This window comes from Xenopus laevis, chromosome 9_10S, assembly GCF_017654675.1.
Source record: "Xenopus laevis strain J_2021 chromosome 9_10S, Xenopus_laevis_v10.1, whole genome shotgun sequence".
Classification (NCBI taxonomy): domain Eukaryota; kingdom Metazoa; phylum Chordata; class Amphibia; order Anura; family Pipidae; genus Xenopus; species Xenopus laevis.
This window is the reverse complement of record NC_054388.1, coordinates 15,695,971-15,718,513: the sequence shown is the minus strand read 5'-3', so window position 1 is coordinate 15,718,513 and position 22,543 is coordinate 15,695,971. Positions and strand designations below refer to the sequence as shown.

Genomic DNA, 22,543 nt, shown 5'->3' with positions numbered 1-22,543 from the left:
AGGAAAAAGTAAAGCAGCGTAAGGTGCGGATCTGGCCCGTTTTTTTCCCACTGTCCCGACCCTGCTCCAGAGTAATATTTAGCAATTTGTAAAGTCAAGGATGTGTGGCGAAACCTGGCTCTGTGTTGATGAACCGGATACTTTGAGAACAACAAGTGAAGTCTTTACCTATATTTGATTTATAACATTCAATGTGTCCCTGGGGTGCTCCAGGCAGGTTCATTAGTGAAATAGTGTGTGAAATAAAGTATAATAGTATAGTATAATATATAAAATAATATATAAAATTATAATAGTATAAAAAAAATAGCATCTGTCTGTCCCTTGCTGTTGCTTTCACTGCTTGTCCTGACTGCATAAACCACTGAAAGTATATAATAGTCAGCTCTCACATAGTCAGGACTCAGTGTAAATCAGTAAATAAAACACCTTTGAAAGAAAATGTATATAACATAATATTAAAAAAAGGAAATGAACAACCCCCAGATTTTTGTTTTTGTTGGTATCCACAAATAGAACTGATAAGGATTCTTTAGCAGTAGCATTTTATTTAGGAAAACACAAAATCACTTGCGGTGCATTTAAGTTTCCCTTTCATCCCTGAACAAATGCTAAATCTATAGGATTATTCATTGGCAGCAGTTAAATCCTTGCTCAGCGAGCCGCTCATCCAACATTAACCCTTCTATTGCTGGCTATGCTGGTCGCAATTGATAATTAAGAAAATAAACTTCCCAGCAGTCTCAACTGTGGTCTCAGTTGTACTTTCAGTTTTAGAAAAGTGGAATCGTTCAGCAGATGTGGCACTTTCCATTCTTCTGAGGTCGCTGAGTTTAAGGGCTGTGGCAGACGGGGAGGTTTGTCACCCGCTGTTAAATCTGCGCCTACCGTGGGGGACAAACCTCCTAAAAAACGCTTTCCATTCAGGGATTTTCTTTGTATGCAAAGCATATGGGTCGCTTGGTTGCAAATAGAGGCAACATGAAAGGGAGCATGCAAATGCAAAAATATGGCGGGTTGTTGCATAGTAACTGAGGCAAATGGAGTTTGCATTATTCTGTGGCCCCCAATGCCCCTAATCCAAGCAGCGTCAGGAAATAAAATCAACTATAATCACAATAAAAAAAAGATTCAGTAAATCAGTGCAATTAAGTGATCAGAAACATGTGAATTTGCCCTGTCCCATGCAGCCAGTGCTAATAATCAAGTCAGACTCTAGTCTGGGCCAAGAAAAAGTGTCTGTTTAGCCAATAAACACTGGTCCTGCACCCACAGTTATCCCCATGTACCTGGAGATGCCCTCAGGCCCCTATAACCCCTGAGTCAGTAACATTTTACTCTGCTAAAAAATTCTGCAGTAAAACCCAGACACTGCATTTGTCCTAAAGCGAAGCCCTCGATAAGAGGACATAACTCATAAAGAATCCAAGGCATAGGTGGCTGCGGGGAGTTGTTCTGACAGTGGCTGGAAGCTTCTTGCTCCTTCATTATGGGAGAATGGGGTCACCGTATGCACAGTCCTCTTCAATAGCCAGGTTGTAGTCGGCCCCCTTGCCTCCCTTGTACGCACTGGTGACTATGCGCAGCCAGCCCCTCTCTCCCTGCAGAGGGAAACACACATGTTAGGAAATGTATATATAACTTAAACAAACATGAAACAAGGATGCCGGGAGTTGCATTCCATGACAGCTCCAGTGCTGCACATATGGAGCCCCTAATTTAAAGGGGTTGTTCCCCTTTCAAACATCTTTTCAGTGGAGTTGTTTTCAGATTCTTCTCTAGAAATTAGGGATGCACCGAATACAGGATTCGGTTCAGGATTCGGGCTTTTTCAACAGGATTCGGCCTGGCCGAACCGAATCCTAATTTGCATATGTAAATTAGGGGCAGTAGGGAAATCCCGTGACTTTCCGTCACTAAAGACATTTTTTCCCACTTTTCCTTTCCTGACCCTAATTTGCATATGCAAATTAGGATTCGGTTCGGTATTCGGCCAAATCTTTCACCAAGGATTCCCCATATAGTGGATTGTGCATTCCTACTAGAAATAAAGGCTTTTTTTCAATTGAAATATATATATATATATATATTTTTTTTTTTTACTGTTTTTCCAAAATCTAAGTTAAGTTTAATGTCCCTTTGTCTGGTGTTTTTTTTTTTTTATAACTGTAACATTTCTTAGCAACATCTCATAAAACTCAGGGATTCTGCTCAGCAGGGATAAGGATAAGAAATGTATCACTAAATGTATCAATTTAGAACAGTTTACAGGGTCGGCGACCCCCCCTCCCTCCCAGAGCCCAAGAAGGTGAAAAATTACACTTTACACTTCAATATTAGGGAAACAGGCCTACTTAGAAAATAGAAAGTAATTGGAAAAAGTCTTTATTTCTGGTGAACTATCTGAAACTAACTGAACTGAAAAAAGTGTTGGAAGGTGAGCAACCCCTTTAAAGGGCTGTATTGGATTTAGTCCCTTAAAGACTGTAATTCTGGGTGTATTTTACACAGAACAGAAGAACTACAAGTCTTAGCATTCCTTGTGATTATTTTTGGGGTGTACTAGCGGCCATTTAAAAAAAAACATTAAGAGACCTTTAAACTACAACTCCCTGCACAGTGGCAGGCTGCCAAGAGGATTCTGAGAGTTGTAGTTACTAGGGATGCACCGAATGCACTTTTTTGGATTTAACCGAACCCCTGAATCCATCGCAAAAGATTTGGCCGAATACTGAACGGAATCCTAATTTGCATATGCAAATTAGGGGTATGAAGGGGAAAACATTTTTTTACAAAAAGTCACGTGATTTCCCACTCATCCCTAATTTGCATATGTTCGGCCGGGCAGAAGGATTCGGCCGAATCCTGCTGAAAAAGGCTGGATCCTGGCCGAATCCCGAACCCAATCCTGGATTCGATGCATCCCTAGTAGTTACAACAAGATCTTGAGGGATATAAGTGGTTTATGCCTAATAAGAGACAGCATAAGAATGTTTCTCACCCAGGGCTCCCCCCACGAATTTCGCACAATCCAGTATTCCACTCCGTTCTCATCCAATCCCCATCCAGCCACGGAGACAATGTGATTGATCATTGCTCTAGGCTGAAACTCCGCATAGAGACCCCCTGTGTAGGCATCTAGTTTCTCTGTGGCCATTATCCCACAGCTGCAAAAAAGCACAAGGGGAAAGGGTTACAGTTGTTTTTTATGTCTCTCAGGGGAAGCACCAGCCATTCCTTAGAGCTGCAATTCCGCATGTCCTCCAGCAGGTGGAAAACATTCTCTGACCCAGGGAAGGAACCAGATAACTTTAATAACAGGGGCAAGCTCTCTACCTGATTGGTCCATTTTTGTAGATTTCCGCCATCATCTTTTCTCTCCCGCTGACTGACCCAAAGTCTCCCACCTTCCACAGAGTGTAATTGGAGATGTTGAAGCACTTCCCGAAGGTCACACACGTGCCGCACTGGTTAAACGTGTCGCATTCTGGCAGGAATTGAGAGAAAAAAAACATCTCATTACTTTATCTGTATATTTGCATTTATATCTGAGGGAGGAAAGAAGCTACATGGCAGCTCCCAAATTTGTATAGATACAGAATGGACACTCAGTTACTGTGGAAGGGAAAAAAAGAAAAATATTATATTATTAGCACCACCCAAGCTGAGATCTGAATGGGTTTTAATTCCCAGAAACAACACCAAGTCTCACTTTGGTCTTTGGCTTGGTAGTTGTTGCAGGTCTCGTCAGGAATCCCGTGACTGTTTGCATACTCCCAGACACCTCCGTGGTCTCCTCCCTCGCAGGACCCTGCATTGGCACAATCAATGACGTGCTGAACAGATAGGTAAGCCGAGGGCCACACCCCATTGCGCTTGATATTAATCCTGTCTGCAAACAGAAAACACAAGGTCCCAATCTGTACCATCTCTTCCCAACACAGGGGCAACAATAAACCCTATTCATGAATAGTTTATTTACCCTTTAGATAGAGAATAAAGGAACAACTTAATTTCCTTTATTCAGATCAGGTGCTGCCATATTGCTTACCAAGCCTAATGAAACAGTACAATCCAGAATGCTCAGGACCTGGGGTCCCCGGATAACAGATCTTTCCATTATTTGGATCTTCATACTTTAAGGGCTCTTACAGACGAGCGTTTTTAGCTGCGCTCCCCTGCGTTCCGGTTTCATGCGTTCAGCCGCAGGGGAGCGCAGGAGTAGACGCGCTGAGTTATTTTCAATGTGGCTGTACTCACACAGACGCATGTAAGCAGATGCAGGGGAGCGCAGCTAAAAACGCTCGTCTGTAAGAGCCCTTAGTCTACTAGAAAATCATGTAAACATTAAATAAACCCAATAGGCTGGTTTTGCTTCCAATAAGGATTAATTATATCTTAGTTGGGATCAAGTACAAGGTTCTGTTTTATTAAAGGGAATCATTTTTTAAAATCTGAATTATGTGTTCATAATGGCATCTAAGGGAGATGACCTTTCCGTAATTCAGAGCTTTTTGAATAACGGGTTTCTGGATAACGGATCCTGTACCTGTAGTAAAAACAGGTAACACATATGTGGTATGGCAGCACCCACAAATCAATATGGGAAGGCACTGTGTATGAAATAAGATATGTTCTTATAGATATATTGGCATATACAGGGAATATTTAGGTAGGTACCTGCCATGGCACTAGTGCTCCCATGAGCCCAGCAGGAGCCACAATACTGGGGGATGTGCTGGTTGCGGGTGGTGCTGACATAGTTTGTTCCATTCACATTGCGCCAGTCCCAGGCTTTTGGCAGGTCCGACACCGAGATGTATTCGTGCGGCCGCTGGTAGTTCCTACGGATTGGCAGAAAGTTCTGGTTAAAGAAACAGTGAGTGACCCATTAAGATCCAGATTAAAGCAATACATTGAGTGATGTTCCTTGAACCTCTAAAAGCTCCTTATATGGATATTTGTGCCAATGGGTGTTAGTACATTTGAGTTGGCACAGATGCCCTTAAAGGGACAGTTCACCTTCTAACAAAGGCAAACCCATACAGGAGCCTTCAGTCCTCAAGAAGGGGGTTGGGTTTGTGGTGGGTGGGTCTTTGCTAATTATGGTTGGGGTTTGGCATATTTAGGATGTGGCTGCATAGATTAGGGTTGTCACCATTCGTATAATGGTGACAACCATTTTTTATTTTTATTAAGGCCCCATTCTATTTGGTGACAGGGTCCATTGCTCAGGGGGCCCAGGTGACCATTGGGTTAATAAATGGGGCCTATTGGGTTAAGGGGTCACCACTTTATTCCATATCAAAAGATTAAAACAGCCTGGGGGGTTCTGCTTACTTAGTACTGACCAGTAAAAGTGATACTTGAGGTCAATATTATGGGATGAAAGATAAAAATAGGCAGGTATGTTTTTCTAGAAAAGGTGGCACCCCTCTTTGTAATGAGAGGGTCACTCCTTGTAACCCCTCCCTTTCCCACCAAACCACTGTAGTTTCCCCCTTACAATTTCTTTTATGGGTCTAAAGGTGGCCATACATGGATAGATCCGCTCGTTTGGCGATGTCGCCAAACGAGCGGATTTCCCTCCGATATACCCACCTTGAGGTGGGCAATATCGGGCTGATCCGATCGTGGGCCCTAGGGCTCCATGATCGGATCCTAGCGTTCGCAAACGGGCGGTCGGATCGCGGGACCGCATCAACGAACAGATGCGGCCGCGATCCGAAGGGATTTTTAACCCCATCTGATCGAGATCTGGCCGACTTTCGGCCAGATCTCGATCGGGGAAGCCCGTCGGGGGCCCCCATACACGGGCCAATAAGCTGCCGACTCGGTCTGTCTGTAGCTTTTATCGGCCCGTGTATGGCCACCTTAAGGCTCAACAAAATGATATAGTCAATAAAGTACTCCCTCTTGTCAATTATAAGGATATTATAAGTTACCGAGGAGTTTCATGACCATATAAAAACATGAGGCTGAAGTCCGAGTGTTTATATACACGTCATGGAACTCCGAGGTAACTTCTAATATCCTCATATTTTGCAACAGGGGGTACTTTATTTATTATAATACACAAGAGTCCTATGACAGAAATAACATCACTACTCACTGTTTATAACTGATGACATCTCTACTAAGGATATCATTTACAAGATATTCATGGCTTTTGTGTATTATATAAACCATACTTTACAGGATAAATAAACCTTTAAAATAAGTGAATGTAAAATTGATGAAGGGGCTATTCTAAGAAATTTTGCAATGTACATTCGTTATTTATGTTTTTTTAACTCCAAGATATTAAGGGATATGTGTACTGTTAACATGAATGAGTTTTGTTACAACAGTGCCACTTGCTGGTAATTTTTTGAGAAATTATATTTTTTTTCCTAAGCAGAAGAACATCAGAGCAGCCTCTTTCTTTCTCCTGACAACTCCCTTGACTACTTGGTGGTCAGACTGGTGGTAAAATGACCAGCAGGTGGTGCTGTTGTAACAAAACTCATTCAAATCAACAGCACATGTATCCTTTAATATCTTGGAATTTAAGAAAAATAAACAATGAATGTACATTGCAAAAGTCCCTATAATAGCTAGCACCCTCATCAATTTTACATTCACTTATTTTAAAAGTTTTCTTACCCTTTAAAGGGCATGTAAAAGCAAAATAATAAAATCCCATTTTTACTTTCTGTAATGAAATATACTTCAATTAAAAACTGTATACCATTTTTATAAGAAACCTGACAGTATGCAGTGAAATTCTCCCTTCATTTACTGCTGTGGATAGGAATTGTCAGACTGTCCCCAACTGCTCTGCAGGGAAACAATCATACTTATGAACAGCAGGGGGAGCCCCCGCCTTACTTCCCAGCCATGCAGAACTCAAGCAGCTTTGTTTGTTTCCCAATAGAGCAGTCGGCGACTGTGTAGAGATTTGAATTGGATTTTATTTTTGCCTTTACATCCCCTTTACTGTTTCCAACTCCAGCTGCAGGGACAAAGATCACGGAACCAGATTTAAACAGATAAACTGGGATTCTATTTGGAGGATTATTTTGCTGCAGCCACTGGTTCTGCAGAGTTGGAGAAAGTTTGTATTAAACAATACAAAAACTATAAAATTCACATTAGATTACATGACAACACAGGACCCAGTGCAGTCTATATATTCTGATTATTAATCAGTCTTGCTGTATCGGCTTCTGGCAGATATTATTTGACTTGTGCTGTTTTGAGCACTGAGCATGTGCACAGTCTTGGTCTTGCTAAGATGTTTAACAAAGTAACAAGATGGTGACCCCCTGTGGCCAACTTTGAAAGCATAAATTATTTGTTTGATTCGGCTTGTGGTGCAGTAAGTTCAAGTTAATGTTTAGTGTACAAAATACAGCATTTCTAGCCTTATTCTATTTTAGACTTTACCTCCCATTTAACCTTGTTTCCCTACTGTCTCCACTTTGTTTTACTGTCTCCATCCTGCCCTACTGTCTCACATACTGCCTTTCTGAAGTCACAGCCCAACATGGGTTGATTTGCAGGTCAATTTAGAGACAGAGCTGTTGCATCATGTCAGTGACTGGTGCATGTGGTAATAACCAAACAAAAATCACAAGACTGAACATGATGATGTATCACTTCCTCCTAGTAAACCCCCCTCCCCCATACACCAGATCACACGATAGTAGGGCCACACGATGTATCATCATATACATTTATTGAGAGACACTGGGGGTTGTACGCTGGGTATAGCAAAACAAATACATCTGTGCTGTTGGTCAGTTTGTAATCCCTGTACCGGTCATGGACAGAGTTTCAATATCATTGGCAAGGAAGTGGGGGAGGGGAGTCTGCTACGGTAAAGTACTAATAAGAGATTAACAGATACGGCACCACGTGATTCTGCTTTACTGAAACCAAAATAACAGCAACTTCCCTATTCCTCGGGTAATCCTGTGATTTAGACCCTCCATCTCATGTGAAACTAATAGTGTGACCATGTGGGGGTTCCCGTTGCTTTGGGAATGCCCCATAAAATCTTCAACAGTAATTAAAGGGGAAGATAACCATAATATTTTCCACTTTTGTTTTGTAGTCGCAAATTCCTTTTCCCTGCACTCAGCATACAGAGAGGGTTAAAGCAAGAAGTGGAGAGAGTTGTAGTTTAACGACAGCTGTACCCCCCAGGAATAGGTCTCATAGAGGAAAGTTCATGGAGGAGGTCGCTATCCTCAATTGATGTATTGGCAATGCCGAGGAATGTACAGCCTCTCCAGTTCGGTTATTATTATTTGCAGAATCTCTTTCCCTATCCCCAAGCACTTACAATACTTTAGATAAATTACATAGCATTAAAATAAGGCAGGGTTAGTGACAATCTCAGTAGGTTTCCATGATTCCTCAGGGTGGGTAGTGAATAGGGATTCTCTATTGAGGCTGGCACAGATTGGAAATAACAACCGGGGTAAGAAATGGATGTTACCCAGGAAGTAATGTTTCCTGCAAGTGCAACAAAGAATCACGGACAGGAATGAAATAAACAGTCATGTGACCATCTCTCTCCCTCTTCTTTCTTTCTTTCCTCCTCTGTCTGTCTTGCTCCAATTCCTTTAACTCTCTCTCTCTCGCTGCTCTGTCTCTCCTGATCTTTGTCTGTCTGGTCTGTCTCTTTTTCTCTGTCTCTCGTGATTTCCCTCTGTTTCCACCTGAAATCTCGCTCTTTTGGATCATTCTGCAGTTAGCAGCCCCTCTTCCATGGCAGAGCATCTTCAGCCCCTGATATGAGTGCAGCAGAGAAGTCACAGAAGAGACCCCCCCACACACACACTGGGTTTTCTGTACCAATCACTGCTATAGACACACACACAAAGACACACACATACATATACAAAGACACACAAACAAAGACACACACATACATATACAAAGACACACAAACAAAGACACACACATACATATACAAAGACACACAAACAAAGACACACACAGAGGCAGTTTTGGGGAGAGGGTACTTACCTGATTCCTGGGTGCCTTTTGAGTGGGGGCTTGTAACAGTGCTGCCCCTGCTGGAAGTAGAGCCCCCCACTGACCCAGGAGATAAGGGAAAAGAGCAGCAATAACAGCCTGGCCATGATGGGACAGAGATTCATGTGACTGACAAGGAGGGGACAGGGTTGCAGAGAAGGAACTGAACTTCCCATTGTGCTGACTCACTGGGTTGTACTCCCTCCTCTTAAAGGGACAGTGCACCATTTGCATATTTGTTTGTGCAGTCCTGGCCCTGATGCTAATGCCTGATAGATAGATAGATAGATAGATAGATAGATAGATAGATAGATAGATAGATAGATAGATAGATAGATAGATAGATAGATAGACGATATACCATGCACTGTAACCTAATGTTACTTATTGTAATATAGATAGATAGATGATAGATATATGATAGATGATAGATAGATGATAGATAGATAGATAGATAGACAGATTGATAGATAGACAGACGATACCATGCACTGGAACCTAATGTTACTTATTGTAATATAGATAGATGATAGATAGATAGATAGATAGATAGATAGATAGATAGATAGATAGATAGATAGATAGATAGATAGATAGATAGATAGATAGATTAGATAGATGATACCATGCACTGGAACCTATTACTTACTGTAATATAGATAGATAGACAGATAGATATTTATATACAGATAGATAGATAGATAGATAGATAGATAGATAATACCATGCACTGAGTATTAATACCATGAATATTAGAGAGCTCCTCTTCACTACCCAGGGTAGTCATAGCAGAACTTCACCCATCCCCTTCTTTCGATTCCTATGTAAGTTTCTTTCAGCTACATCAGCAATAGTGAGTAGGATGATCAGTAGTCCCAGACCCACCACTGTGGCAAGGATGATGATGATTGTCCCTTGGCTTGGGAGCTTACTTCCTGTCACTACAGATATAACTAGAAATGCAAAGAGAAAAATGGATTCCCCTAATCTTCGAAAAAAGTTGGAATTCCTCACCACATCTGAATCATTCTCCCAGCTAACTAGGGTGCATAAATAAAATTTTGTGAATCTAGGACACTCCATTTTCACATTGAGCACATGTAGGGGCAGGAATTCACACACAAACTTCTTCCCTCACCTAGCCTGTAGTCTCCTAGCCCTTACTACAGTTCTATATAATCCTTTGTATATAATAGCTATTGTATCCTCCATCACTGCCAGTTTAGAAACATTTTGGAACAAACAACCCCAAGTTCCCACCACATGTGTCAGTTGACAGAACAAGCCCCACATCCCCCTGGTTTCCCTCAATGCCTCCGGGCGGCCCAGCTGTACAGAGATAACACTCACTCTCTGACGTCAGCTCTGCTATAAGAATCCTGGGGACTTACTGGCTCCCTTAGAGTCACTGCAGCTTTACAGAGAGGGCTCAACTACCCAACGCCAGCATGCGTGAAATTGTCCATCTGCAAATAGGCCAATGTGGCAACCAGATCGGATCAAAGGTAGGTGCCCTTCCTTCTACCCCCATCCTCAGTCTATATTTCTTTATAGCATTGTTCTGCTAGCCAATATGACTCTTAGTGCACCAGTTATGTAGCTGTGCAAGTCAATGTTTCTTGGCTGGGGCATGGGAGTCTCATTTAGGAAGTCTCCAGACAGAAGAGGCAACATTATAATAAGACCAGAGCCTCAATCATGTACAAAACGATTTAGGCATATTAAAGGGGTCATAGTGATCCCACAAAACAACATGCAAATTTTACTGCTGTGATGTTGGAAAGCTAGAGGCATTTAAGCTCATACACAGCCCCACTACATATCTGTTCTGCTACCCAGACATCTAACCTTTGCTGCTTTTATGCCTCTCACTGGGTGCTGGGGTTCCAAAGCAAGAAATGTAACCACTACACCAGTGATTCCCAACCAATAGCTTGTGAGCAACATGTGCTCTCCAACCCCTTGGATGTTGCTCTTGGTGTCCTCAAATCAAGTTTTAATTGCATAAAAACGAAGTATAGTGCCAAGCAGAGTCTCCTATAGGCTGCTATTCCACACAGGGACTACCAAATATCCAATCACAGCCCTTATTTGGCACCCCAAGGGACTTTCTTCATGCGTGTGTTGCTCCCCAACTCTTTTTACATTTCAATGTGGCTCATGGGTAAAAAAAGGTTGGGGACCTCTGCACTACACTCTTAGAAATGCCACGTATTAAGCTATACTGACACAGCTGGGATTATATTACACTGGAAAGCGCTTGAACGCATGGCTAGCAATCTATGAATAAAAACAAACAAGGCCGGGTTAAGGTTATGCCAAATGTGCAGATCTGGCTAACGATTAAATGCAGGCTGGGAGTAGTGATGCTGGCATGTTAAATCTATGCTTGCTATAGATAATGTGACGTTAATGTAGTTACATGCTGCAGGCTTCAACGGTTTCTGCACTGCTATGCAGAATTAATCTAGATTAATTGTTAATGACCTGATATTGAAAGAAAGAGGTGGAAGGGCAACATATTTGGAGGATTGTGGAGCAGGTATGACATGAAAGAAGATTCACAAACTGTGTTTTATCTAATGGTATGTAACAAGCAATTGAATGAACTCTCTTGGTCGGTGGAGAAACATCTGTCTTGGGGGACCCCCAAGATTAGGGCATAAGGGGTATTAGAGCAAGTTGGAGACAGTAGGGCAAAATGGAGACAGTGGGACAAGATGGAGACAGTAGAACAACATGGGGACAACCCTACCCACCTGATGGACATAGTAGAGCAAAATGGAGGCAGGAGGGCACAATGGAGACAGTAGGACAAGATGGAGGCAGTGGGGCAAGATAGAGACAGTAGGACAAGATGGAGACAGTAGAACAACATGGGGACAACCCATCCACCTGCAGTGCTTTAACCTAGGAGCTGTCAGGTGGTTCTGGGAGTTGTAGTTAAACAATGGCTTGCCACTGGCATTAGCTGATAAGGGAAACTTGGGCTGGACTGCTGAATGGAAGGGGAGATAAAATTCCCAAAATACAATGTAGTTGTGTTAAACAATGGCTACTTTTTTTTTATAGTGTGTCCTTTATTGCTGAGTTATCACTCCCATTTCTGAGATATTTTGCTTTCAATATATTGCTTGGTAAACAGGGCACATGTTCTGCAGTATTTATAGATGAATTGGCCACAAGAGGGGGACATTGAATCCCCAGGGTAAAGATATAGCATTAGCCTTGTAATATTGCAGCTCCCGCCATTATAATTTGTACAAATAAGGAGATAAATAAACTATAATTGCAGAATACAATGATAAACTAATTTAGTTGGAAAAAAGTGAAGTATATATATATATATATAAAAATCTTATAGCCTTGTGCGCCTTTATGCCCCACCCCCTCATAGTGTTACAGTTTTAACCAGAACGTATTTGGCGTTGTCGCTAGAGAACTGACACCCAGAGATGTGTAAGTGGAACATCAGGGTGTGTCTGTGGGGACTTAGAGGCACTGGCCTGAGCTGATAAGGGAAACTTGGGCTGGTCTGATGAATGGAAGGGGAGATAGAATTCCCAAAATACAATGTAGTTGTGCTGTGGCTCATTGATGCTTCCTTTCATTAGGGCTCATTATCAGTGTATAACCCAGTGCCAGAGAGCAGGGATTCCACCAGGGCCTTTCAACATAGGATTGCTGGAACTGCATTAGGAGTACAGTAGGATTCTGGGGTGCAGGGGTTTAGGGTGTGACTGCAGAGAGGGAAGGGATAATTTGGTTACATTTCTCTTTTGTCTTCCTGCACAGTTCTGGGAAGTGATCAGTGATGAACATGGGATCAATAACCATGGCAGTTATCAGGGCGACTCAGACCTACAGCTGGAGAGGATTAACGTGTACTTCAATGAGGCCCATTGTAAGTTCCATTGGGATCCACGTGCCATCCAAAGGGGTCAACATTTAGAAAATGTTGTAGGTACAGTAAGTGGAAAGTGAGTGGGTACAGTAGGGATGTCCAACCAGAAGTGGGGCAGAATGCACATTATCTATCACACAGGGAATCATGGTTACCCAATATTGTGACACTCAGCAGAAACTCAGCTTTTCAGGAGCCAGAGATGGGAATAAAGTCCAAAACGCCACATAACACAAACTCATTCATTGTGAAGCATTTCCTCCTCTCTTCCAGCCCACAAATACGTTCCAAGAGCCGTGTTGGTAGATCTGGAACCCGGGACCATGGATAGCCTCCGTTCCAGTAGTATTGGACCTCTGTTCCGGCCCGACAGTTTTATCCATGGTGTGTTCTTTAATATGTTCCAAATAACTTTACATCATTGTTCCTTATAGTTTCTCTGGGGAATTGAACTAGGGCTTATTGCAACCCGAACCAAAATTCTGAAATCTGTCATAGTGTCGACATAGCTGGCTGCACAAGAATTGCTACCCTTGACCCATAGATAGAAAGCTCAACAGAAAGGAGACAGTGTTACTAACTGATGTGGTAAAGATGGACAATCTCTGCCCCTGTTATTAGATTTAAAGGACATGTAAAGGCAAACAAATAAAATATATTTTTAATTTTTTTTAATGAAAAAGAAACCTATCTCCAATATACTTTAATTAAAAAATGTGTACAGTTTTTATAAGAAACCTGACCGTATGCAGTGAAATTCTCCCTTCATTTACTGCTGTGGATAGGAATTGTCAGACGGTCCCTAACTGCACTGTAGAGAAACAATCATACTTATGAACAGCGTGGGGAGCCCCTGCCTTACTTCCCAGCCATACAGAACTCAAGCAGCTTGGTTTGTTTCCCTGTAGAGCAGTCAGCGACTGTGTAGAGATTTGAATTGGATTTTATTTTAGCCTTTACGTCCCCATTATTGTTACCAACGCCAGCTGCATGGAGCCAGATTTAAACAGATAAACTGGGATTCTATTTGGAGGATTATTTTGCTGCAGCCAATGGTTCTGCAGAGTTGAAGTAAGTTTGTATTAAACAACACAAAAACTATAAAATCCACATTAGATTACATGACAACACAGGACCCAGTGCAGTCTGTATATTCTGATTATTAATCAGTCTTGCTGTAACGGCTTCTGGCAGATATTATTTGACTTGTGCTGTTTTGATAATTTATGACGATCCCTAAGCAGCCCAGACCACACTGAACATGTTCACAGTCTTGGTTTTGCAAAGATATGACCCCTGTGGCCAACTTTGAAAGCATAAATCATTTGTTTGTGGTTCTATTTTAGACTTTGCCTCCCCTTTAATCTTCTATGAGGTCATTGCTAAAAAAGTACAAATGGAAGATAATGATTTGGAATTGAAAGTCTAACTATCTTTTTTGTCTGAATATTTCAGGAAATTCTGGCGCTGGCAATAACTGGGCTAAGGGCCACTACACAGAAGGGGCAGAGCTGATCGAATCAGTCATGGATGTGGTGAGAACCGAAAGTGAAAGCTGTGACTGTCTACAAGGGTTCCAGCTGGTCCATTCCCTTGGGGGAGGCACAGGTTCTGGAATGGGCACTTTGCTCATTAATAAGATCCGTGAGGAGTACCCAGACAGGATCATGAACACATTCAGCATCATGCCCTCGCCCAAAGTCTCTGACACAGTGGTGGAGCCTTACAACGCCATCCTGTCCATCCACCAGTTGCTAGAAAACTCAGACGAGACCTTCTGCATTGATAATGAAGCCCTGTATGACATCTGCTTCCGCACCTTGAAGTTGACCAACCCAACCTACGGAGATCTCAACCATTTGGTTTCCATGACTATGAGTGGAGTGACAACATCTCTGCGCTTTCCAGGGCAGCTCAATGCTGATCTCAAAAAATTAGCGGTCAACATGGTGCCCTTTCCGCGTCTCCATTTCTTTATGACGGGCTGTGCTCCTCTAACCTCACGGAGAAGCCAGCAGTACAAATCACTGACAGTGCCCGAGCTGACCCAGCAGATGTTTGATGCCAGAACAATGATGACTGCTTGTGACCCACATCATGGCCGCTACTTGACAGTGGCTGGTATCTTCCGTGGTCTGATGTCCACCAAAGAAGTGGATGAGCAAGTGCTATCAGTGCAGTCCAAGAACAGCGCCTATTTTGTAGAGTGGATCCCAAACAACGTCAAGGTGGCCGTCTGTGACATACCACCACGTGGCCTCAAGTTGGCATCCACTTTCATTGGCAACAACACGGCCATTCAAGAGATCTTCAGGCGGATTGCCGAGCAGTTCTCTGCCATGTATCGCAGGAAAGCTTTCTTGCACTGGTACACTGGAGAGGGCATGGACGAAATGGAGTTTACCGAAGCCGAGTGCAACACCCATGATCTTATTGCTGAATACCAACAATACCAGGAGGCCACAGCTGAAGTGGAAGGATATTTTGAAGAGGAGGAAGAAGTGACTGAAGAAATAAGGATCACAGAAACAATAGAGAAAGTGATCAACTAGGAGCCCGTCCAAAACAGCAGAGTATGCATTTATCCAAATTTGACTCAATCACCAGAAACAAATTCAATTCCAATAAAAAAAAAAACGATAGAACTGTGAAACTTCAGGATGAGACAAAGACTATGTTGTCCATGTCCCTTCACTTGTTCTAGGACTTTTTGGAGCTGGTACTTTTTATTAATTGTAGTTACAAATAGAAACATAGATAATGGCTTTAAAGCACGGGTTCTCAAACTTTTCTTCCCACGTGTCCTTTTTTTATTAAAAGAGTCGCCTGTTTGTCACTACTGCAGAGATTACAGTTAATTACAGTCATTAATGAAAGAAACAAGGTGAACTGCTGCCAGAGAAGTGAAAACCAAAGGAAATGATATGAAGAATGCAGGTCAAGAGGCAAAAACTGCTGCCGTATAAAGGGGGACACAGGAGGTCTTTACGGGTCACAAGTTTGAGAAACAATGTCAGACTAAATAGGTGTGAATTGTACTTGAAAACAAAATTTTATGTTTTGTTTTTTTTTGGGGTAAGAAGTACTTCATGGTACTCTTGGAGCCATTTATGCTTTATGGTTAAAATAAAAAACAATAAAAATACACTTGGTTGTGTCCCAATTATGGTAAGCACATTATGTGCAGACATGGGGGTGATTTCTCCCACATTAAATTCCAGGGCATAGAACATGTCAAATTGGGACCACGTGGAGACGATATTAAGAGAATAATTGACCAAAGGGAAACGTTTTGGATATTCACCTTGAGGACTAGGCATCCACATGGTCTCAATAATGACTGGGAGGTAACATGCTTTTTTCAGCCATAATGTATATATATGTATATTGGATGATGTACAAGTGAAAGGCCTTATCGTTAAAAAAGTGTGAATATCAATGCATCTTTTTTGTAACATTGTATAAAGAGAATATCAGCTGTGACCAATATGACTTGTAACAAACAAGATATATGTTGTTTGTTTATTTTACATTTGAGATTTTTTTAATGAACACAGGTATATAAGGCACAGGATATCCTGTGACCTCACCTCTGATGAAGTGCCAGAAGGAGGCATGAAACGCGTCAGGTGACCTAACATGTCATAGGGTAGGAGTACATCTGTAATAGATGCCTGTTTGTTGTTTTATTATTCCAATAAAGCTGGACAGTGAATTTTATCTCATGTGTGAAGAATGGTTTTCTCACCTACCAAACCCCCTACATGTGATGTCTACTGGACTGGAGACCAGTATGAGGGAACCAACACACCACTGAGATTGGACACAATGGAAGAGTGGCCACAGTATGGGCATGTGAGTTTTTTCCTTCCTACAAACCCTTGCTGTCTCCCAATTATACATGGTTTTGTATACACTAGGTCATAGAAAAAGTGAGTCCTGTGTAGCAGAGCTCAGTCTGGATGCCCCCCAAACAGCCATTTAAACATGGGTCGGACGTCTTTAACCTAGAGCAGCAGTGGTTGTCTGTTCAAGTTCCCCTTGGAGGTCCAACCTTTGTTCAGGGCTCCCTTTAGTTCATGTATAGGAACAGGTTACATGTATAGGAATATATTGACTTATCAGCCAGTTGGCCTTTCATGTATATCTAGAAGAACATATAGGCATTCTCCCCAAATATCACCATAACTGTTATTTGTGCGGAGTCTCCATGTCACTGCTCCAGGGCTGACCTGGGAGAAATGAACACCGAATGATTCGCTTGACCCTGTCCAATGAACAGAAGGTGCATGCGCTGTGTAGCCTCTATACATCTATAATCAGGCTGCAACCTTTTGCTTCCATGTGTACATTAGATAGCTTTAAGGAGGAGTTTGATGGCTTTTTAGCAAGTGAGGGAATACAGGGTTATGGGAGATAGATCATAGTACAAGTTGATCCAGGGACTAGTCCCATTGCCATTTTGGAGCCAGGAAGGATTTTTCCACGTCTGAGGCAAATTGGAGAGGCTTCAATTGTTTTTTTTTGCCGTCCTCTGGATCAACTGGCAGTTAGGCAGGTTAAAATAGAGTTAAAAGGTTGAAATTAATGGACACGTCTTATTTTCAACCTAGGACTTTGGGAACACCAGTAAGGCTATGGCCATAGAGCTGTTGGCTCTTGCTAGCCTGTGTATTTTTGCAGGCTGAAAGAAGTAGATCTGCTCAGTGCACCTGCTCCATTGATTTGAATCCGAACAGCCTGTGTGTGGTCACACACAGCTGAGCCGAGGTCAGTATTTGGGCTGAGCTCAGCCGGTGTGTGGCTGTTCGGATTCAAATCAATGGAGCAGGGGCACTGAGCAGACCTGCTTCTCGTAGCCTGCAAAAGTACACAGTCTTGCAACAGCAAAGAGCCTGTGAGCCCATAGCCTAAAGACTGATTAGAGAACAGCATAACTAACTCCCCAGAACATAAATGTGTACAACACAATCAGTCACTTTTCTTGGCTCAAGAAGCCATTGAAAACAATCTATGCTTACGGTTTTAAGGAGAGGAGGGGTATAGTGTTATTCACTTGAAGTACTAATTCCTGTAAGTGCCAAAACAAATTCTTATATAAAGAGAAACCACTGCCTCTGCTCCTGGGTGTGATCAGATCTTATAGAATGGTGCTGTAATTAACTAAATATAGAGAATGTTCAGTGTCAAATGCACTTTGTAATAAAAGGTTGGGGTTAACTAACCCAAAGAGACGGGGGGGGGGGCCAGGTGCTCAAGCACCAGACCTTCCGCTCAGGGAGGCAATATAGCAAATAGTAAATGATGAAAGGCTGGCACTTATCAGACCACACTCCAAAAGTAGTACTTTTTTACTACATCTAACTTTTGGAGTGTGGTCCGGTATGTGCCAGCCTTTCATCATTTACTACAGTGCTGTAATTACCCACACAATTTGCAGGAGTAATTTTAACCTCGTACAGGACCTGACATGCTGGGAAACATAGAGAAGAAAGCTGCAGGGCAGTGAATATTTGTGAGCTTAGGCAAGTCATGGGTACACACTAGACATAGGAGTGTGTTTAAAAGGAAACTGAATATAATTCTCTTATCAGCAATGGCTAAAGTGTACAGACATTTAATGAATAAAAGCCCAGGGAATAACTTCAGAATTAGACACACTGGGCAGTTCTAGGGTTAAATGGTTGCTCCTGAGACTAACTACTGGCCCAAGCAGAAGTGGACACTAGAATAATTCCTTTAGTGTGTTATACAATGGTCATCTCTAAGCAACTTTTCAATTGCTCTTTATTATAAATTTTTATAGCTTTTTTAGTTATTTGCCTTCTTCTGACTCTTTCCAGTTTTCAAATGGGGGGGGGGGTCACCATTCCCATCTAAAAACAAATACTCTGTAAGGCTACACACAAGTTATTGGTACTTTTTATTACTTATCTTTCTAGTCAGTACCTCTCCTATTCATATTCCAGTCTCTTATTCAAATAAGTGCATGGTTGCTAGAGTAATTTGGACCCTAGCAACCAGATGGCTGAAGTTGCAAACTGGAGAGCTGCTGAATGGTTAGTATAGATATGGGTATATAGAATTTATGTGAAAGTAGGGAGGAGTACGTGTATGGATGCTGGGTTTTCATTTGGAGGGGTTGAAGTTGATGGACTATCTTTTTTCAACCCATTTTAACTATGTAACTATACTAAAAGTTAATTTAAAGGTGAACAACCCCTTTAACAGAATATTCTGGACCCCCACTCATACTTACAAATACAAACATGCAATGTATATTTTTAAAAGGATGCATTTGTGTATGTCAGTCGGTTCTTTTTGTGCAGACTTCTATAAAGAAAGGCCATTTCACCAAACTATAAACACATCTGATCCCAGTTTATTTACACATGGAGTTTAATGTAGAAACAGAGAACATTTGCCTTGTTAACTTAATAATTCAACATCACAAGAGGTTTTCGTTGTCCTGCAGGCGTAGACTTTCTCATGACCAGGAATAGGAACAAGCTGCTGAGGATTACTCAAGACCTGGAGAAGAATAAAAAAAAAAAAGGAATTTAGAATATTTCATTTTAAAGGAGAACTAAACCTTAAAACTGAATATGGATAAGAATGGCATATTTTATATACTGAACTTATTGCACCAGCCTAAAGTTTCAGTTTGTCAATAGCAGCAATGGTCCAGGACTTGAACTTGTCACAGGGGGTCACCATCTTGGAAAGTGTCTGTGACACTCACATGCTCAGTGGGCTCTGAGCAGCTGTTGAGAAGCTAAGCTTAGGGCTCGTCACTAATTATCCAGCAGAAAATGAGGTTGGTCTGTAATATAAGCTGATGCTACAGGGCTGATTATTAAAGTCTGATGCTAATTGCACTGGTTTCTGTGCTGCCATATAGTAATTATCTGTATTAATTACTAATCAGCCTTATATTGTGACATTTCTATTCTATGTGTACTGTATATTGTGAGTGGGTCCCTAAGCTCAGTAAGTGACAGCAGCACAGAGCATGTGCAGTGAATCAGCAGAAAAGAAGATGGGGAGCTACTGGGGCATCTTTGGAGACACAGATTTGTCTATACAGTGGAACCCCTTGTACCTGCCTCGTCTAACAAAGCCTCAATGCACAAACTGTGATAACGAAGACACAACTCCATAGAAATTAATGGAGTCGGTTCCTTAAAAATGGACTTCCAATACAAAATATAGACACAGACATTACCATTGTATCAGCTGCTTCCAGTGCAACTGCCAGCATCTAGTCCTTCTTCGGTTTTGTGATCCTTACACTAGCTGCCGCTGCTTTTTCTGCCTCTACTTTAAACTGAGGCTTGAGGGCCGCCCTGACTGCCTTGGCACATATCTGTGAGTACCTGATGTAACTGGAGAAAGAAAGAAACATCATATATCAGCAAGAAACTTTTATTTATGGCAAATCACATTCTAAAAGTAATCCAGCAGCAAGTTACAGTTCCGCCCTATTCAATTAAAAAGAAGACAGGGCCTAACTGTGGGCACAGATAACAAGGAAAGATAGATAAGAAGCGGATTAATTAAAGGGGTTGTTCACCTTTAAATTAACTTTTAGTATGACGTTAGGGAGTGATATTCTCAAACAATTTGCAATTGGTTTTCACTTTTTTATTATTTGTAGTCTGAGTTATTTAGCTTTTTATTCAGCAGCTCTCCAGTTTGCAATGTCCGCAATCTAGTTGCTGGGGTTCAAATCCCCTAGTAACCATGCACGGATTTGAATAAATGTCTGGAATATGATTTGGAGAGGACCTGAATACAAAGATGAGTAATAAAAAGTAGCAATAACAATACATTTGTAGCCTTACAGAGCATTTGTATTTTAGAAGGGGTCAGTGACCTCCCATTTGAAAGCTGGAAAGAGTCAGACGAGCAAGGCAAATAATTAAAAAAACTATAAAAAATAATGAAGACCAACTGAAAAGCTGCTTTGAAACTGGCCGGCCATTCTATTATATACTAAAAGTTAACTTAAAGGAGACATACAGGATAAATGGAAAAAAAACCTAATCTTGTAGGCAATTATAAGTAATATATGGTTTTGCTTTTACATGCTGCTTAAAATTAATATTATCTTTAAAGCTCCCTATAGATGTTCTCTGGTCCCTGTCTGTGTTTCAAATGAAGGGTGGGCGTGTCCTAACGGTCCCTGCCAGAAGCACAGTAGGAGGGGGACAGCCAATCACAGCCCTGCAGTCACACAAGCACAGAAAGGCTTCAGTTCCCTATCAGGTCCTGCTAGCTGCTGATTGGGTCCAGCACAGCCTGAGAATTCAGGGAGCAAAAGTGGAAGAGGAGGGAGGGATCATTAGGGTTTTTGCAGAAATATTTAATAAATCAGCCGGAAACACTACTATTTAAAGCACAATTCTTCTATATCTAAATGAGTATAATGCACTGGTACGTTCTTATTTTTTAAACAAAATGTCTCCTTTAAAGGTGACGCACCCCTTTAATGACAAGTGAACGCTGGCACAAGACTCTTAGTGGGCAAGCCACCAGTCTCATCTATAGGCTCTATATAAGGAACAAGGGATTTAAAGGGGATGTTCGCCTTTAAATGGACTTTTCCATGATGTAACGAGCAACATGCTGCGTCAATTTGCAGTTATTTATTCTTTTATCAGTTGTGGTTTCTTGAGTTTAGCTTTTAACCAGCGGCTCTCCATTTGGCGACATCTAGTTGCTATCTAGATTCTGATCCAAGATTCGGTTCGGCCTTTTTCAGCAGGATTTGGTGGACCGAATCCTAATTAGCATATGCAAATTAGGGGCAGGGAGGGAAATCACGGGACTTTTGGTCACAAAACAAAATGTTTTCCCTTTCCTGTATGCAAATAAGGATTTGACTTTGGTTCGTTATTCGGCGGAATATTTCGCTAAATGATTCGGGGGTTCGGCCAAATCCAAAATAGTGGATTCAGTGCATCCCTAGTTGCTAGGGTCCAAATGACCCTAGCAACCACATATTGATTTGATATAAGAGACTGGAATTAGGTGAGGGCCTGAAGGGGAGTATATATTTGTAGCCTTACAGAGCATTTGGTTCTTAGATAGGGTCAGCGATCCCCTTAGAAAGAGTCCACTAATTATTTAAAAAAGGGAAAACATGAAGACCAATTGAAAAGTTGCTTAGAATTAGCCATTATAAACAAATACTAAAATTAATGTAAAGGCGAATCACTCCTCAGTACAAAGAGCTCCCTGTGTCACTGGGGATATTTCGCAGGGGGTAATAACCATTCCAGGGACACATAAAGTTAATGGGAGAAATGTCCCATCATTAAGGATAATGGCAAGTCACTAGGAGTGTGGGATAAAGCCGCTGGGCATTATCTTATAAAGAGACCCATTGCCCTACGTAATAGCGCTTCCATCACCTACCTGAGCCCAGCTTGTCGCCAATAAGCCACCATCTTTCCGCAAGCACTGAATGTCTCTAACCCAACCGGTGACCGAAGAGCGACTGACAGAAGGTCAGAAAGCGACGACAGGAAAGGGAGGACCTTGTTGTGCCGGTGGCCAATGACCTACAAGCGCTGTATTATATCATCCAATCACACGCAGCCCCGGAGG

General features: G+C 41.8%; 3 protein-coding genes across 3 annotated transcripts; 1 reads left to right on the top strand and 2 right to left on the bottom strand.

Moving 5' to 3' along the window:
• Positions 1-528: 528 nt before the first annotated feature.
• On the bottom strand, positions 529-9,158 carry ctsz.S (cathepsin Z S homeolog). Its single transcript, NM_001094632.2, is given in 6 exon segments — positions 529-1,601; positions 3,002-3,167; positions 3,337-3,487; positions 3,713-3,892; positions 4,681-4,844; positions 9,019-9,158. Coding segments are annotated over 6 exon segments (891 nt in total). The 5' UTR covers positions 9,135-9,158; the 3' UTR covers positions 529-1,487.
• A 1,255-nt stretch (positions 9,159-10,413) lies between these two features.
• Positions 10,414-16,534, top strand: LOC108702641 (tubulin beta-6 chain). The gene is made up of 4 exons (XM_018238247.2): positions 10,414-10,532; positions 12,823-12,931; positions 13,205-13,315; positions 14,387-16,534. The coding sequence occupies exons 1-4, from the start codon at positions 10,476-10,478 to the stop codon at positions 15,481-15,483; spliced, it is 1,374 nt and encodes a 457-aa protein (XP_018093736.1). The 5' UTR covers positions 10,414-10,475; the 3' UTR covers positions 15,484-16,534.
• A 2,786-nt stretch (positions 16,535-19,320) lies between these two features.
• Positions 19,321-22,453, bottom strand: LOC398702 (H+ transporting F1 ATP synthase epsilon subunit). Its single transcript, NM_001089280.2, is given in 3 exon segments — positions 19,321-19,462; positions 20,157-20,316; positions 22,352-22,453. Coding segments are annotated over 2 exon segments (156 nt in total). The 5' UTR covers positions 22,384-22,453; the 3' UTR covers positions 19,321-19,462; positions 20,157-20,192.
• Positions 22,454-22,543: the final 90 nt, after the last annotated feature.